General features: G+C 34.3%; 1 protein-coding gene across 4 annotated transcripts in view; it reads left to right on the top strand.

Moving 5' to 3' along the window:
* Positions 1–19,213, top strand: part of Cam (Calmodulin) — a 122,522-nt gene that overhangs the window by 87,560 nt on the left and 15,749 nt on the right. For all 4 annotated transcript variants that reach the window (XM_067772056.1, XM_067772057.1, XM_067772055.1 and 1 more), the window contains one exon: positions 13,928–14,170. In XM_067772056.1, coding sequence (XP_067628157.1) covers positions 13,928–14,170 — 243 coding nt within the window. The remainder of the gene's footprint in view (positions 1–13,927; positions 14,171–19,213) is intronic.

Here is a 19,213-nt window from a genome sequence, read left to right as displayed (position 1 = left end):
GGATATTTCGATTTCCATAAGCGGCGACGGTAATGAATTTTTTAAATATTTTTTTTTTATCAGAATTCGGTGTGAAGCAGAAATCTTAGTAAATTTTGATTCGATTCTGCATGAAATAAAATAATGTATAATATTAGCACGGTTTTATAGTAACCAAATTCCAAAGAACTACTCAACTATTCCCAATAAACATTCGAGCCTGAGTCTTATTAGAGCATCAACATGCTTCTCAAATTACAAGTTGTTTTTTTTTTTAGACTGTAGTCCATATCATTAGGTTCTCAATAAAAAGTCCTGTTTTTTGTATAGCAAAATCATACATAAATTTCTTTCTTGTTTTATGAAATCCTCTCAGGCAAAGTAACATTAAAAATTTAGAAAAACAGTTGTTTCAATTACAAAAACGTGTTTCTAATCACCCCTCTGCAGTGATTGACAAACACTCCGAAGTATTTCTGCCATGAAAAGCTTCTCAGTGAAAATTCATAATTCAATGCCTTTCAGATGCCGTTCGGAGTCACCATAAAACATGTGGGTCTCCTACCAGCCAATTTGTAGGGAATATTAAAAGGAGCACGACGCAAATACGAAGAGAAGCACGTCCTTAACTCTTCTCAGGTAAATCGCCCCAAGTATTTTTGTTTGTTTTTTTTTTTTTTCGAAATTCACCCAACTTTCCTTTGTTTTATTTTGATCAGCTGGAGAGCTTTAACATTTCAAAATTTAGTTCGAAGATGACTATAAATTGCTTGAAATTTCCCAATTGTTGGAAAATAATTGGGAGATAAAGTTTGATATCAACGTTGGAGCTATAAATTTCTCAAAGGTTGGGGAAAGATTTCTCATTAAGAGACGGTACTAGCTCTAGTTTTGTCCTCTCGCATCTGACCTTTAACATTGTGATGTCCTACGAAATGGCAATTGTCTGTCGTCCTTTGCATACCTATTTGATCGCGTCCCTAATAGTTCAGTCGTCAATGGTTCCGAAATAGTTGTATATGTATCGTTAGGTCGTCTCAAGTAGCAGGGCAGGGCAAAACATAAAAAAAAACTAAACAGAGCGCTGAAATATCAGTTGAAAAATGACACCGAAACAAATGCCAAACACGTATCTAAACTATGAGAATCTTTACACTAATTCGATCTCGCGACCAAATGAACGAAGAGGAGTTCTGTTGTTGGTCAAAAAGCGCGGGAGTTAGCAAATATGAGTAAATGTGTAATTTTCTTGCTTATATTAAAAATATTTACAAAAACAACCGAGAATATTCCAGTTGGAGTACTTATATTTTTGTTGGTTGCAACAATTTTTACTATTTTGTTGGCTAATAAATAAAATAAAAAATAAAATAAAAATATATTGGTTTTATATGTACCGGCTCGAGGTCAATATATTTAGTAATAAAAACACCAGTTTTTATTTTTCATTCCGATATATTTCGGTTACACGTCGGTAACCGTCTTCAAGGGACTATACAAAACAATGTAAAAACAAATTTTCATACATGTAATATGCCATATTTTATAAACATACATGCATTTTTGAGTTAAACGTCCGTTCGCGTTGGCGTGGAGTTTTGTACTGTCGATTTTGTTGTAACTGTATTTACAAGTGAGCGACGTTGATCGTGTCTGTTTTGAAGTTTAGTCGTATGTCTGGTGGTGTATGTATTATGTGTAACATTTCCAGTGTTAATCTCTTTCTATAGTCATTTTGTTGTTGTAATAAAAATAAAATAAAAATTAAAAAAAAAAATTAAATATAAAAAACTAAAATATAAAAATATAAAACCTAAAAAATAAAATATAAAAAAATAATATATAAAAAAATAAAATATAAAAAATAAAATATAAAAAAAAAAAAAATAAAATACAAAAAAAAAATATAAAAAAAACAACATAAAATATAAAAAAATAAAATATAAAATATAAAAAAAAAAAACAAAATAAAATAAAAAAAAAATATAAAATATAAGAAATACAAAATAAAATAAAATACATTTAAATAAAGTGAAAAAGTAACATAAAATAAATTTAAATAAAATAAAGTAACATAAAATAAATTTAAATAAAATAAAGTAAGAAAATAGAAAAAAAAATTAGGCAAAAAAATAAAATAAAATAAACAATTTAATAAAGTTAAAAGCAAAGGAAAGGAAAGAAAAATAAGGAATAGAAAATGAAATGAAAAGAAAGCAAGGTTTATTGATGTATGTAGTAGTTGAATTTCAACCAATAGGCAAACTCTAGTCAATTTAAATTCATATAGCTCAGACTTAAGCGCTACAAGTGTGGGCACCAAATGTCTCCATCTGCATCCGATTAGCACCAGTTACTGGTGCTTTGCGTAACATTCTCCTATTTTCGCTGGAAGGTTGGGAAAATGCCGGTTAGTATGATTGTAGTAAGGGAATTAAAGGATTTGATTTTTTAATGCCTTCTAAAACCCAAATTGATTTTTTCTAATCTCCAAATGACGCGTCTTCTAAAATGCATTTGACTTTTCTAATTACTTTTTATTACAAAGAATAGTCTGAAACGATCTGAACAATATTCCCAATCAGAAGTCTATATTGAACGGAAGTTTCGACCACTCGTAATTGCAGTCGAAGATCCGTAACATCTCTGAACACAAACAACCGCAAGAACAAAGACTAAACGCCGGAGGTATGGCCAATATCGGCAGTGGGCCGTTTGCTTCGCATACAAACAAAAATTGTTGGCAAAAGAATTTCGAAAAAATATTTCGGCAGTAATAAAATTCACTCACAAACTAGGTATAGCGCAAAGGTGTACTTGTATATATCACCTACAATAACAAAAAAAAATTATTATAAAAATATTTACGAATTTATAAAAATAAATTTGCTAAAAGCATTGCCATAAGGCAGAGAAGATGTGTAGAAAGCAGCAAACTGCAGCAGACAAGCGGCGTAAAATGAGGATTTCCCACAACAACAGCAAGAAAAAATCGGAATTTATATGTTTGAAGGTATAAATTAATATGTGGCGGGTACAGACAACAAATCGATTTTCAACTTATAAACGTATGAAGGCGTTGTGCGCGCATTAACCGTGGCGAGTGGCGCTCTTTTGCACACTACATTTGGTCATAGATGGAATGGCGTTGAACACGACGCGGGCGAGGATGGGTGGAGGGATCGAACATGTTAGGTGGCGCTTGAAAAATTGCAAGATAGACAGCCGATAGACTGACGGTGTTGATGAGTTCAAATTTATGAAGGGCGAGGGTGACAGAATGATTAAATACCATCATACAAAAGGGTGTTCCCTCGTGAAATAATTTGTTTTAGTGCGATTTGAGCAGTTACATGATTTGTTTAATAGTACACTAAATAACAACAGTAGATTCTACTTAGTTTTTGGCAGATGTTTTAACTTGATATTTTCATTAGAGTTGAAGTTTCTTGCTTTTTCTTTGTTTTTTTTTCCAAATGAAATCGGAAAATTTCATCAATCTCAGAATATCAGGGAGAGGGCTATTCACGTTCTGTGAGGTGATAAAATGCAACAGAAATTTCATACAAAAATGTGTTCAAGTGTATGAAAAATCAATGACCAAACGATATTTTGGGATTGATAAAAATTTCCAATTTCACTTCAAGTATCTCTAAATAATATTCTAATTCAGGCACCCTGGTGCTCGTTCCACTTAACATGCGCACAAGTATTGTAAAACAAGTAAACTTCTTCTGAAAATAAACTGGTGTTAAAAAGACTTATGGTGATTTCTTTTCTACATGAAAATGTTGCCATTTTCAGGGGCAAACATTTTTAAGATTCTCACTTCGCCCTGTGAAATTGTAGCCACTTAAAATGTTCAGTGCGACCCTGCATGACTTGAAAAGCACAAAAATTGTAACCATTTTTACAAAAAAATGCAGTTCTTGTGGTTGTTCGCTGTTTTTGAGTGATGCGACACATACGTACATATATAGCGTTCGCTTCAGCTTCGTGTAATTCATCAGCTAATTGACAGGGCTGTTTTCTGCACCGTCAATAGCAGCGAGGGCAAGTAATGTTCCAGTTTTGGCCATTTTTAGGGGTAGGTTGTTGAGAAAATATAATAATACCCTCTATTGAGGCTAAGCTGATTTTACAACAGAACACAACTTTTTGAAGGGTTGGCGTGAAGGCGACATTTTCGTGTAGAAAAGAAAACACCATTAGTTTTGTTAAATGGCCCCTGTTTTGTTGATTGTCTGATAGGTTGGCTAGTTTGATCTATGTTTGAACGATTTTGCCGCATTTATTATCAAATTTGGTAGTCAACGTTGAGCCATCTTCAGTTCCACTTTTTGTTCTCGAAGAAAAGGCCCATTCACCGTCATTTTTTGTAAAATTTTGTTGGACACAAGCCGGTTTCGACGATGTACTATTTTCAGTGCCGTATTCCGTTCTCGAAGAGAGTTAAGAACAAAAACTCGCACTGAAGATGGCACAGCGCCGAAACTGTGGTTTGACTCAAAAGCCAAAGCTAAGGCTGACGGAAAATTGTTCCAAAATACATCGAATTCATATGATGTACAGGAACAGGCCTAAATATATTCCACTGAAGAGCGATAACAATGCACCCAATAAACAGTTACACTATTCTAAGTTGAATTTTTTGAGAATAGTCAATGGGATTTTAGAAAACGGTAATAGGATTTTGGAATGGCCAATCGGATTTGGGAAAACGTTGAATTCCAATAATAATATCCAATTTACTTTTTCCAAATTTGAAATAACGATTTCTAAAACCCAGTTGACCCGCGTTTTTTAAAAATCCCGTTGATTTTTATTAAATTCAGTTGACTTTTCTAGAATAACTTTGATGTTGACTTCTAAAATCGGTTCGGAGTTTTCTTAAATCCAGTTAACTTTTCAAAAATCCAATCGAGGTTTTTCAAAATCCAGTTGACTTTTCTAAAATTTAGACAACGGTTTCTAAAATACGGTTCGCTTCTCTAAAACCCACTCGACGTTTTCGAAAATCCAGTTGACTTTTCTAAAATTCATTCAACGTTTTTGAGTTTTCTAAAATGCAAACTTCATATTTTAAATCATGTTTATTAATTTCAAAGAAAATTATTGTTTTTATTTTATTTCCAATTTCTTTAATTTTGTTTTTCTGTTGTTTTTTTTTGTAGCTCTTTGTTTCTTGTTATGTATGTATTTCTGTTTTAATTTTCACGTAAATATTCGTTATTCGTGTTTCGCTTTTCCCCATCTAAATTTAACTCATCATTGGCGTTGTTTTTGAGTTATTTATAACAGTGGCGACGTACTCTTCAAACAACTGCAAATTTTTCGGCAATCAACGTATGTACATACTTTTCTTGTACTTATACTTTCACGTTCATTTTCGATTTATTTTACTTTTGTGCAAAAACATTGCTGGCAGCCTTTAGCAGCATCATCAGCAATAATCCAAAAATTTACATAGGAACAAAATAAATAAGCTAACGTCAGAACTGCATAGTGGGATAGTTTGCATAAAAATCGAATAAAATAACTTTCGATAATATAGGTAGTAAGAAGCGCATGTTCGGATTTAGAATATGTACTTAAGAAATTACAGTAATATTCATCTTTTGTTTATATCATCAAACAGTATATAAACAATATAATTGAAAAACCCAAAACAATTACTATATTCTTTTTATACTCAGTTGAGCAGAGCTCACAGAGTATATTAAGTTTGATTGGATAACGGTTGGTTGTACATATATAAAGGAATCGAGATAGATATAGACTTCCATATATCAAAATAATCAGGATCGAAAAAAAATTTGATTGAGCCATGCCCGTCCGTCCGTCCGTCCGTTAACACGATAACTTGAGTAAATTTTGAGGTATCTTGGTGAAATTTGGTATGTAGGTTCCTGAGCGCTCATCTCAGATCGCTATTTAAAATGAACGATATCGGACTATAACCACGCCCACTTTTTCGATATCGAAAATTTCGAAAAACCGAAAAAGTGCGATAATTCATTACAAAAGACAAATAAAGCGACGAAAAGCGTGGCACCGCCCACTTTTAAAAGAAGGTGATTTAAAACTTTTGCAAGCTGTAATTTGGCAGTCGTTGAAGATATCATGATGCAATTTGGCAGGAATGTTACTGCTATTACTGTATGTACGCTTAATAAAAATTAGCAAAATCGGAGAAGGACCACGCCCACTTTTAAAAAAAATTTTTTTTTAAAGTAAAATTTTAACAAAAAATTTAATATCTTTACAGTATATAAGTAAATTATGTCAACATTCAACACCAGTAATGATATGGTGCAACAAAATACAAAAATAAAAGAAAATTTCAAAATGGGCGTGGCTCCGCCCTTTTTCATTTAATTTCTCTAGGATACTTTTAACGCCATAAGTCGAACAAAAATTAACCAATCCTTTTGAAATTTGGTAGGGGCATAGATTTTATGACGTTAACTGTTTTCTGTGAAAATGGGCGAAATCGGTTGATGCCACGCCCAGTTTTTATACACAGTCGTCCGTCTGTCCTTCTGCATGGCCGTTAACACGATAACTTGAGCAAAAATCGACATATCTTTAATGAACTTAGTTCACGTGCTTACTTGAACTCACTTTATCTCGGTATGAAAAATGAACGAAATCCGACTATGACCACGCCCACTTTTTCGATATCGAAAATTACGAAAAATTAAAAAAATGCCATAATTCTATATCAAATACGAAAAAAGGGATGAAACATGGTAAGGTAATTGGATTGTTTTATTGACGCGAAATATAACTTCAGAAAAAACTTTATAAAATGGTAGTGACACCTACCATATTAAGTAGAAGAAAATGAAAAAGTTCTGCAGGGCGAAATCAAAAGCCCTTGGAATCTTATCAGGAATACTGTTCGTGGTATTACATATATAAATAAATTAGCGGTATCCAACAGATGATGTTCTGGGTCACCCTGGTCCACATTTTGGTCGATATCTGGAAAACTCCTTCACATATACAACTAAGGGCCACTCCCTTTTAAAACCCTCATTACTACCTTTACTTTGATACCCATATCGTACAAACTCATTCTAGAGTCACCCCTGGTCCACCTTTGTGGCGATATCTCGAAAAGGCGTCCACCTATAGAACTAAGCCCCACGCCCTTTTTAAATACTCATTAACACCTTTCATTTGATACCGATATCGTACAAACATATTCTAAAGTCACCCCTGGTCCACCTTTATGGCGATATCTCGAAAAGGCGAACACCTATAGAACGAAGGCCCACTGCCTTTTAAAAATACTCATTAACACCTTTCATTTGATACCCATATTGCACAAAAGCATTCTAGGGTCACCCCAGCTCCACCATTATGGCGATATCTCGAAACGGCGTCCACCTATGGAACTAAGGATTACTCCCTTTTAAAATACTCATTAACACCTTTCTTTTGATACCCATATTGTACAAACAAATTGTAGGGTCACCCCTGGTCCACCTTTATGGCGATATCTCGGAAATGCGACCACCTATACAACAACCACCACTCCCTTTTAAAACCCTCATTAATACCATTAATTTGATACCCATATCGTACAAACACATTCTAGAGTCACCCCTGGTCCACCTTTATGGCGATATTTCGAAACGGCGTCCACCTATAGAACTAAGGCCCACTCCTTTTTAAAATACCCATTAACACCTTTCGTTTGATGCCCGTATTGTACGAACAAATTCTAGGGTCACCCTGGTCCACCTTTATGGCGATATCTCGAAACGGCGTCCACCTATGGAACTAAGGATTACTCCCTTTTAAAATACTCATTAACACCTTTCTTTTGATACCCATATTGTACAAACAAATTCTAGGGTCACCCCTGGTCCACTTTTATGGCGATATCTCGAAACGGCGTCCACCTATGGAACTAAGGATTACTCCCTTTTAAAATACTCATTAACACCTTTCATTTGATACCCATATCGTACAAACGCATTCTAGAGTCACCCCTGGTCCACCTTTATGGCGATATCTCGAAAAGGCGACCACCTATACAACAACCACCACTCCCTTTTAAAACTCTCATTAATACCTTTAATTTGATACCCATATCGTACAAACACATTCTAGAGTCACCCCTGGTCCAGCTTTATGGCGATATTTCGAAACGGCATCCACATATAGAACTAAGGCCCACTCCCTTTTAAAATACTAATTAACACCATTCGTTTGATGCCCATATTGTACAAACAAATTCTAGGGTCACCCCTGGTCCACCTTCGTGGCGATATCTCGAAACGGCATCCACCTATGGAACTAAGGATTACTCCCTTTTAAAATACTCATTAACACCTTTCTTTTGATACCCATATTGAACAAACAAATTCTAGGGTCACCCCTGGTCCACCTTTATGGCGATATCTCGGAAATGCGACCACCTATACAACAACCCCCACTCCCTTTTAAAACCCTCATTAATACCATTAATTTGATACCCATATCGTACAAACACATTCTAGAGTCACCCCTGGTCCACCTTTATGGCGATATTTCGAAACGGCGTCCACCTATAGAACTAAGGCCCACTCCCTTTTAAAATACCCATTAACACCTTTCGTTTGATGCCCGTATTGTACAAACAAATTCTAGGGTCACCCTGGTCCACCTTTATGGCGATATCTCGAAACGGCGTCCACCTACACTCAGAGAAAAAATCGTTCTAAAACGAACGAAACAAGTTCAAAATTAAGAACATTCGTTGGCAAAAGTCTGTTAAGTACGTTTTTTCTTAACTCATGACCGATGGGCTTGTTTCAAGAACAGTTTTTCCAAGCACACCGTTCGTATTTTATGACCAGTTTGGCATTGATGTGTGAACCTTCTGTGCTCATTTCAAGCACTACTTGTGCTTAAAATAAGATTTTTCGTTCTCACGCTTCGAGAACGACTTGTGGTCGATTTAACAGTTTTCGTTCTCAATTCAAGAACGGTTTGGGCTTGCTAATTAATGGGACGGGAAAGTATTTTTTTCAATAAGTACCCATTTATTTTTTATTAATAATAATTTTTTTGTCATAAATAAAAAATATTTATAACAAAAAATTTTTATTACAGTCCAAAAATTTAAGAAAAAATGCATATTATGCATTTTTATTATGTTTCTCTTATTAAGAAATTATTCTTATTTGAAGATGAAATCTGCATATATACTTAAAACATTTCATAACAAGTTTGAGAATTATCTGTGCATAAGTGAATGGAAAAATAATTGAACGAAAAATAAAAGTTAAAGAATTGCTTTAAAAAATGTTATAGTTTGACGGTGATCGAACTCGCGCCACGCGATCGCAACCACAACATCATAACCGCTGGGCCACTACGACTGCTTCACAGCTTGCGCCAAATGTTGTATTTAACATTGTAGTACACACGAATTTTACCGTTTCTTTTTACTTGAACTTAATTTAAGAACATTGTTCTTAATTTAAGAACATTGTTCTCATTAATAGAACATTTGTTCATGTTTTAAGACCAGCCGTTCTCTTTTCAAGAAAACGGTTGTCAGTTCAAGAACAAGGTTGTTGTTTTGAGAACAGGTCGGTCGCGTTTCAAGAACAAAAAAGTAAGAACATGAAAATCTTGAATTGAGTCCGGTGGTGCTGGATTTTAGAACGGCGTTTTTCTCTGAGTGTATGGAACTAAGGATTACTCCCTTTTAAAATACTCATTAACACCTTTCATTTGATACCCATATCGTACAAACGCATTCTAGAGTCACCCCTGGTCCACCTTTATGGTGATATCTCGAAAAGGCGACCACCTATACAACAACCACCACTCCCTTTTAAAACCCTCATTAACACCTTTCATTTGATACCCATATCGTACAAACGCATTCTAGAGTCAACCCTGATCCACCTTTATGGCTATATCCCTAAATGGCGTCCACCTATAAAACTATGGCCCACTCCCTCATAAAATACTCTTTAATGCCTTTCATTTGATACACATGTCATACAAACACATTCCAGGGTTTCCCTCGGTTCATTTTCCTACATGGTTATTTTCCCTTATGTTGTCACCATAGCTCTCAACTTAGTATGTAATGTTCGGTTACACCCGAACTTAACCTTCCTTACTTGTTTTATTTAAAGTGGAAATAAGAGAAAAATACAAATAAAAATAATAAATATAAATTACAAATAAATAATAAGAATAAAATAATTTAATAAAAGAAACGTCTCAAACTCATTAGATTTACGTATGTTATAAATAAAAAAGAATAAAAAAAATAAAAATCTAAAACCAAAGAATAAGAAAAAAAAAAAAAAAAAAAATTGAAAAATAAAACAAAAAAGAGAATGACAAAAAAATTACAAAATGAGAATGAAAATAAAAAAACGCATAATGAAAAAAAACATGAAAATGAAAAACAGAAAAAAGTAGAAGAAAACCATATGTATTTAATTAGCGAGCTTTGCTCATATTGCTTTATACAATGGTGAACAAAAGGAATAGAAACAAAAAGGCAATTCTTAGAGACCAATTGTACAGCGAACAACGGGACATTCATATGGCTGAATAGCTAAAGGCATCTGCCTTTGCACTGATATGAATGTTGGAGATTCGAGTTGAATGCTCAGCTCCCGAAAAGCTAGCTGATGAAGAAGTGAAAGTCAGAAACATGTCCTAGTAACCATCGCCGTTTGTAAACTTACAATTTTTCTCTAATATCAATAGTAGAAGAATACCTTAAAAAAATAAAAAAAAATAAAAACCAAAGAAAAAAACAAAAAACCAAACCAAAAAAAAAAACAAAATTAAAAAATAAATATAAAGAATTAAAAAATAAAGAAAAATTAAAAATATAGAAAAATAAAAAAATTGAAAATATAGAAAAATGAAAAATGAAGAAAAATATAAAAATCTAGAAAAATAATAGAATAAATAAAAAAATTAAAAATAATAAAATAAAATATGATAAAAATTTAAATAAAGATAAAAATTAAATATAAATAAAAAAATAAAGATAAAATATAAATAAAGTAAATAAAATATAAATAAAAAAGTAGATAAAATAAAACAAAAAAATAAAACAAAACAATAAAAAGTAAAGGAAAAAAATAAATAAAACTTAAAATATAAAATATAAAAATTTAAATTTAAATTTTTTTTAGAAGATTTATAAAAACGAACACACTCCGGTTTGAACTTTTCACTAATATTCGATTTTTATTTTATTGGAAAACTTGTTTACCCGGAAGAGTCCTGCCCAATAAATGGTTTTCCTACATTCAAAAAGTGCTCCTCGCTTCCAGTCTTCCCTCGTTATACCATCCTCTATTTTTCTTCTTGTTCATCCCTCTTTCCATTAATCTTCCTCCCACGTCAACTCTCGCTCCCACTCTCACTTCCGCATGATTTTGTAACAGGCCTCGACTGCTTTTACGCCGTTTTTGCTTTTTAAAAGTTTTGAATGTTACGACAAGCGGTGATGCGAAGGTGTAGAGGGTTTTAAATGAATACGAATGAAATTTGAGCGATATTATGAATGGCATGTCTTCGTTGGGGAAAGCCGCTACGATGATCACAAGACGATTTCCCTGTTCGACTGCAGCCCTTTTCTATTAATTTTCTGTCATTTAGCCATTCAACTGCGGCATTTTCGTTGGTATTTCGTAAATCTACAAAAACACAAAAAAAAAAACCGAACATAAAAAATTACTTTAAACTCGTAAAAGAAAAGTCGCTAAATTTAAAATTAAAATAAATGTGGTTAAATTTATTTGTAAATACAAATGACTATTATAGTATGCATGCAGATATGTCTGTATGTATGTACATATGTACACTTATTAACAAAAGTATTTTGCATCCGATTTTTTGTAAATTTTATGAAAAAAACGTGATCACATTTGAAAGAGAACACAAGTCAGGATAGCTCACAATTAGGAACTTTTCATGTTTTTCTGCTATAAAATATCTGATATCAATATGTATTATAGTTTGCATTGATTCCTTTTTAAAAAAAATTCTTGGAACTGGTTCTGTAACTCGATCGAGAGCGAATTGCGTTTGTTTTATTTCTCCATTGTATTTTTCCACTTAAGTTCTGTTTTCGAACAATAATAATGGGCAACTCGGATTGTTAAGTCAAAAATTTTACCATTTTGCATTTTATACTTAAAAAACACAAAACATTTAAATTAATAAAAAAATACCAAATAAGTAAGGAAACAATAAAACAAAAATAAAGACCGGAAAAATTGTGGAGAAAGTTGAAAAATAGAGAAAGAGAAAAATGGTATTGAAAAGAACAAATCAATGGAAAAAATAGTGTTGTTTTGGAAAGTAAATGAACACTAACAAAAGAAATTTTAAATTGTGTTATACAAATAAAAAGTGTACATGTAAACAAATAAAATTTTATAAATCAAATAAAAAGTTGAAAATAAAAATATTCAAACAGTTGAAGAGAAAATTCGTTCAATAAATAAAAAGTTAAATATCGCGGGTTAGAATCGAGCTCAAGGTTAACAATAAATGTTTTATCTTACTATTGGTATGATACATTTTTTCTTAAATGAAAAAATTGTTTAAATTACAATAGTAGAAATAAATAATATATTAAAAAAAAATAAAATTTTTATAAAAATATTAATAATGAAATATTAAATGGAAATATAAACTAGATATTAAATAAAAAATATATAAAATAAAAAATAAAATATTGAATAAAAAAATAAAAGAAATAAAAAAACAAAATTAAATTTAAAAAAATATACAAAATGAAAAAAATATATATGTATGAAATAAAAAATATAGAAAAAGTATAAAAGTAAATATAAAAAATAAAATAAGAAGAGGAAAAAAAAAGAAAAATAAACAAAAAAATACAAAATAAAATAAAAAGAAAAATAAACAAAAAATTACAAAATAAAATAAAAAAGATAAAAATAAAATAAAAAAGAAAAAATAAAATAAAAATAAAATAAAAAAAGAATTTTAAGAATTGATGAGCTTAACACCGGTAAATAATAATTGTTATTCAATTATTATTTTGGTTTTATGCGAAAAAATTGAAAACAAATTATTATTTACCGGTGTTAAGCTCATTAATTCTTAAAAATCTGAAGTAAAATTGAACACACTATTAAACATGCAAACATATAAAATAAAAAACTTAAATAAAAAAGATAAAAAAATAAAATAAAAAAGATAAAAAAATAAAATAAAAAAGATAAAAAAATAAAATAAAAAAAGATAAAAAAATAAAATAAAAAAAGATAAAAAATAAAATAAAAAAAGAAAAAAAATAAAAAAAGAAAAAATAAAATAAAAAAATATATAAAATAAAATAAAAAAGATACAAAAATAAAATAAAAAAAGATAAAAAAATAAAATAAAAAAAGATAAAAAAATAAAATAAATAAAAAGGGAAGAAAATAAAATAAAAAAGATAAAAAATAAAATAAAAAAGATGAAAAAATGTATAAAAAATAAAAGAAAAAAAAAATAAAAAAAAATAAATTAATAAAAAAATAATGATAAATTAAATTTAAATAAAAGTTAGAATGAGAAATAAAGATAAAAATAAAATAAGATAATAACAGAAAAATAAAATCTGACGGCTCGAGCTCGAATATCAGATCGGGGAGAATATATTATTTAATTTATACTTAAAAGATGGAGGACAGCGCAAATTGGAAGAGATCTCCTCGGAGGTTAAGCGCGGAAAGTAGTTTTTTATTTTTTCGATCATAGTTAATAAAGCATAATAATTTAATAAAAATATGTTTGTGAAAGGCGTCTTTAACTCATTAAAATTTATATGTAGATAAAAAATAAAATAAAGAAATTAAAATAAAGAACAAGGAAATTAATATAAAGAACAAATAAATAAAAAAAAAATATAACATTAATTTTCATGTATTTGTTTCTCTTACTATAACAGGCAATGGCACCATTGACTTCCCTGAGTTCTTGACAATGATGGCACGTAAAATGAAGGACACCGATAGTGAAGAAGAAATTCGAGAAGCCTTTAGAGTATTTGACAAGGATGGTAATGGATTCATTTCAGCGGCTGAATTACGTCACGTCATGACAAATTTGGGAGAAAAGTTAACGGACGAAGAAGTGGATGAGATGATCCGGGAGGCCGATATCGATGGTGATGGTCAAGTCAATTACGAAGGTAAGTGTGAGAAAATTTGTATGAATCGCATTCATAAGTGCAAAACCATTTTACTTGGTTATTACAAGAATCATACTAATTAATTTTTTTCTTTAATTTAAGAGGAATGTATTGAGTGAAAATTCGTAAATGTAAACGAAGCTGCTTTCAGCATGAATGACTTTTTACAAAATATTGCTGTATGACCACATCTTTTGCACTTCATTTGACTTTTACTGCCGTTGCTGTATGCATAATGCGTTATATTTATTTAGGCACGGATGTAGTATAATTGCTTCCTTTTATAGAAAGTACAGTAGGAGTGCCTACTAAAAGCTCATTTGTACGTCTGTATGGCGTGCACTATGTTGCCTTTGCGTTCTGATGTTGGCACTCCAATCACACTTCTGAGTTGCCCGTTACGGTGCAAGCAAAGATTGCCAGGAAAATAATTTCCGTTCGCAAAAGCTCATCATTTCAGAGTCTCATATCCGAAACGTGGCCTGCGGTTCTCTATGGCTTTAATATTGATATTACTTCCTGTTGCTTTTGACCTTCTATATATTGTTTATTGTTGGTAGGGTTGCTATCTATTAATATGCCACTTTATTTATTTGCATGATCTAACGGTGCAAATATCAATACATCACCTTAACTTTGACCACCTGGCACATCAAAGAACATTGATTAGGTTGAGCATATTTGGTTTGCGCGTTTATCAATCTTCATGTTGCTGTAATGCTTTTTGTTTTTAGGTGTTTGGGAAAGATATTGGCAAACAAAAAAATTTAGTTTTTGTATGATACAAACATTTAACTTTTTTAAGTATATATGCATACATTTGTCTACACAATCATGACATCAGTAGTTGCCTGATTGCAATATGTAGGTGTGTGTATGTGCTATGTAGGAGGTAAGGAAGGGTGGGTGTTAACACTATGCAATAAAATCAAATTTTTTTCTGGATATTGGACCAACCTAACTTTTTTGAGGAGATTGGGGCTTAAGTATAAAAAGTAATATCTGCTAAAAGAATTCAGCCATTCAAGTAAAAGAAAAAGGCAGCCCATGACCATATTTTTACTTTTTTAGTTTGCTGAACGCGTTAACAAAAAAAAATAATAATAATAAAATTTCGAAATGCAGAATTTGGAACTTCGAAAGCCGATATATATTTTTTGGAGGCCATCTTCGAAAAACGGAGATAGTACTTTGTCTACATAAGCCTCAATCTCTACAAAAAGTGGGTTTGGTCCAATACCCAGCGGGCTGTTGCACAGTGTAATAGTGGATTATCATTTGCAGTCGGATGTCCCGTTGCCCCTGTCTGCATATAATTGTTTATATTTTACTTCCAGACTTTATTAAGTCCTTTACGACTTTGGCATTACGCCAAGTGTGCGAAAGGTTTGGTTTGTTGCTACTTTTCGCAATTTTGTTTTACATGTTTTTTTTTTTTTTTGTTTTAATTATATTGTTCATACGTGATCAACACAAGCAAACAAAATCCGCTTAATTGACTTTGGTGCGAGAAGAAATGAGATCAATGCTTTTAATTGCCCCTTGATTTCTTAGCTGCGTTAGGTTGTAACTACACTTATCTAATTGTTAATTATTGTCTAAATTTTTCGCTGTGAATCGTGCAGAGAACATGCATAGTTGCATTAAAGTTGAATCAAACAAGCAATGGGTTCATTTAAAATTAAACTAACATTTACTTTTCCACCTATGTTAAAAAAATGTGGAGCTCGAAATGTTTGAAAATCTCATTTCATTAATTCGGATTTTTTTTTTTGAATATGAATTCGAATGTCTAAAATCCGAAATTTATTTATTTTTTTTTCGAGTATGAAACATCGTGACGAATATTATCATCACTAAGTGATACTATTATCACTCTAAGCAGCCACACATGCATACAAGGCAGCGGAGAGATACTCACAAACGCATGTCATTATCAGCCGACGTAGTACTCACATATACAAACGCATATAGCTACAAACTACAACTATACATTTATATGGTTGATAATAAAGCATGAAGATCACGAAATTACTAGACCTTAGGAGAAATGGGTGAACGAGGAAACCGAGAGTATAAAGGCAGCGCAAGCTGAGGCATGACTAAGCAGTTTTGATTTCAGCACGCTATTGGTTGTGAAGTATAAGTGTTATACGCTTCCCAAGGCAGTCGGTTCTATGTACCGGAGCGACTCGGGATTTTTCCCGACCAAGGACTGTCATTTCAGTGTGACCCCATCTAATTTGTTTCGTCCCTCCCACAAATTGTCATCCTCCCAGCAGCTCCTTGAAGCAGGACTGCTCCATATTCTCTTACTCCGGGAAGGCATCGAATCCAATCCGGGTCCGCCTCCTGACCCCGGTCCTGAGAAATGGTTTTGCTGCATCTGCCGGAAAAGAATCTTTTTAGGACGGTCATACTCTGTTCAGTGTGTCTCGTGCAAGGGATGGTTGCATCGGACAGGTTGTTCTGGGCTTGATCCCAAAACCCGACGTCCACGTAACTTTTATAAATCTTTTGTGGCTCCTTGCTGTTCACGCCCAAGGGCGTCCCGTAGTCTACTCCTAAGCGCCCCCCACTACCTTCCAGCAGGCCCGCTGCTCAGCAAGCCACAACAAGTACCCGCTGCTGCTCGCGCCCCACCGCGCCAACAACTTAAACAGCTGATACCACTCATAACTACTACCTTCGTAGTAGAGTTGGTAGCAATGCTGAGCATCAGCCCCTTCGTGGTGTGAGAGAGACTTTGTCGCCAAGTTCTGGCGTTCACGCCTGTGGACGAAAGACGATGAGGTGAAAGACACTTTTTATGAACAATTAGAACGCATATACGAGCGCTGCCCCCGTCATGAAATAAAAGTCGTGCTTGGCGACTTTAACGCCAGGGTGGGCAAAGAAGGTGTTTTTGGCCCTACAGTCGGAAAGTTCAGCCTACACAATGAAACTTCTCCTAACGGACTGAGCCTGACTGACTTTGCCGGTGCTCGAAACATGGTCATATCCAGCACGAGGTTCATGCATAAAAAGATACACCAAGCTACATGGTTGTCTCCTGATCGAAATACTCGTAATCTATCGATCTCGTTGTGATAGACGGACGGCATACCTCCAGTGTTTTAGATGTGCGCACGATCCGAGGACCTAACATCGACTCGGACCATTATCTCGTTGCAGCCAAAATACGCACGCGCCTCAGCGCGGATAAAACCAAGGAACAAAAACACAAAGAAAGCTAGACGTCGAAAAGCTTCAATCACAACAGGCTGCCAATGATTTCGCAACTCGACTCTCACACCTGCTCTCTAAGAGCACAACTCATCCTGAAGGAATACAGGATCAGTGGGAGCATATCTCCGAAGCACTTCGTACTGCCGCCGAGGAAAAAATTGGTTACCGGCGGAATGCCGCGTTGCAACCGAAAGAAAAGACGCTGCCTACAGGGCTACGTTAAAAGCGAGCGCAACGAGAGGAGTGTGCGAACGCTATCGCGAGTTGAAAAGGGAAGCGAGACGCCTTTTCAGGAAGAAAAAATCAGAAGCAGAAAGGTGTTAGTGCGAGGAACTTGAGCTACTAGCCACCTGGAATAACGCCCCAAAATTTTACCAAAAAATACGGCGACAGACGGGAGGTTTTAAGACCGGGGAAAACTCCTGTAGGAACGAAAACGGCGACCTTGTAACTGATGTCCAGAGAGTGCTTAGATTATGGAGGGAACACTTCTCTGCTCTCCTAAATGGAGGCAGCGATTCACCGTGCAGAGATGACGAACCTGATCCCGCAATCGATGATGATGGAATATATGTCCCCCCGCCCGATTATGACGAAGTTAAAATATATTGAAAAACAACAAGACCGTGTGTGCTGATGGATTGCCTGCGGAGCTATTCAAGTACGGCGATGAGGAGTTGGTAAGGCGCATGCAGCAGCTTCTTAGCAAAATATGGGCGGACGAGTTCATGCCCGACGATTGGAATCTAAGTGTTCCTTGCCCAGTCCACTGCAAAATGCACCAACTATCGTGGAATCAGCCTTCTTAATATCGCATATAAGGTCCTTTCAAGTGTATTGTGCGAAAGATTGAAGCCCACCGTGAACCGGCTGATTGGACCTTATCAGTGCGGCTTCAGACCTGGTAAATCTACCATCGACCAGATTTTCACAATGCGCCAAATCTTGGAAAAAACGCGTGAAAAGAGAATCGACACACATAACCTCTTCGTCGACTTTAAAGCCGCCTTCGACAGCACGAAAAGGAGCTGCCTATTTGCCGCTATGTCTGAATTTGGTTTCCCCGCAAAATTTATACGGCTGTGCAAAATGACGTTGAGCAACACCATCAGCTCAGTCAGAATTGGGAAGGACCTCTCCGAACCGTTGGAAACTAAGCGAGGTTTCGTGCAGGTCAGGGAAACAGACTCTTAGTCCTCCGTTTGCACCGTCTGCCAGCACAGAATATATAGGTTTGCGACATCCGCCCAATGCAGCTCCTGCCTTGGGTGGTGCCACTTTCCTAGATGTTCTGGTCTCCGCGACGGCAACCCCCCGACGGGTTTCATCGCGCCATGTTGTCAGGTCGCAAACCCAAATCATCCGGGTACCCCAATGCTTGCCCAAGTACGCCCAGTCCCAGGGCCACAACAGCAATTGCGTCCTGGCCTTCCACAACCCAGGCGTAGTCACCCGTCACTTACCCCCAGAGTGGCGACGTCTCCCCTTATGCACTTCAGAATTCTGCAGTTAAACTGTAATGGACTAACTGGGAAGATTACGGAGATAGTCGATTTCATGAAGCGGCACAACATCCGCATTGCTGCGATTCAAGAGACTAAACTCACAGCAAGATCTGCTCTGGGTATAACGTCCACAGGAAAGACCGCGAGAGCGGAAATGGAGGCGGTCTCGCGTTTATCATACACCACTCTGTGCAATATTATATATTTGATCCTGGCATCGACCGCAGGGACAATGTCTTAGAACGTCAAGGCCTATCTGTCCGGTCAGGCGATGCAAACCTAGAAATCATCAACATCTACATCCCTCTTG

Source organism: Eurosta solidaginis, chromosome 3 (assembly GCF_040869045.1).
Source record: "Eurosta solidaginis isolate ZX-2024a chromosome 3, ASM4086904v1, whole genome shotgun sequence".
Classification (NCBI taxonomy): Eukaryota; Metazoa; Arthropoda; class Insecta; order Diptera; family Tephritidae; genus Eurosta; species Eurosta solidaginis.
The sequence above is the reverse complement of the archived record's forward strand: the minus strand, read 5'-3'. Positions and strand labels throughout refer to the sequence as shown.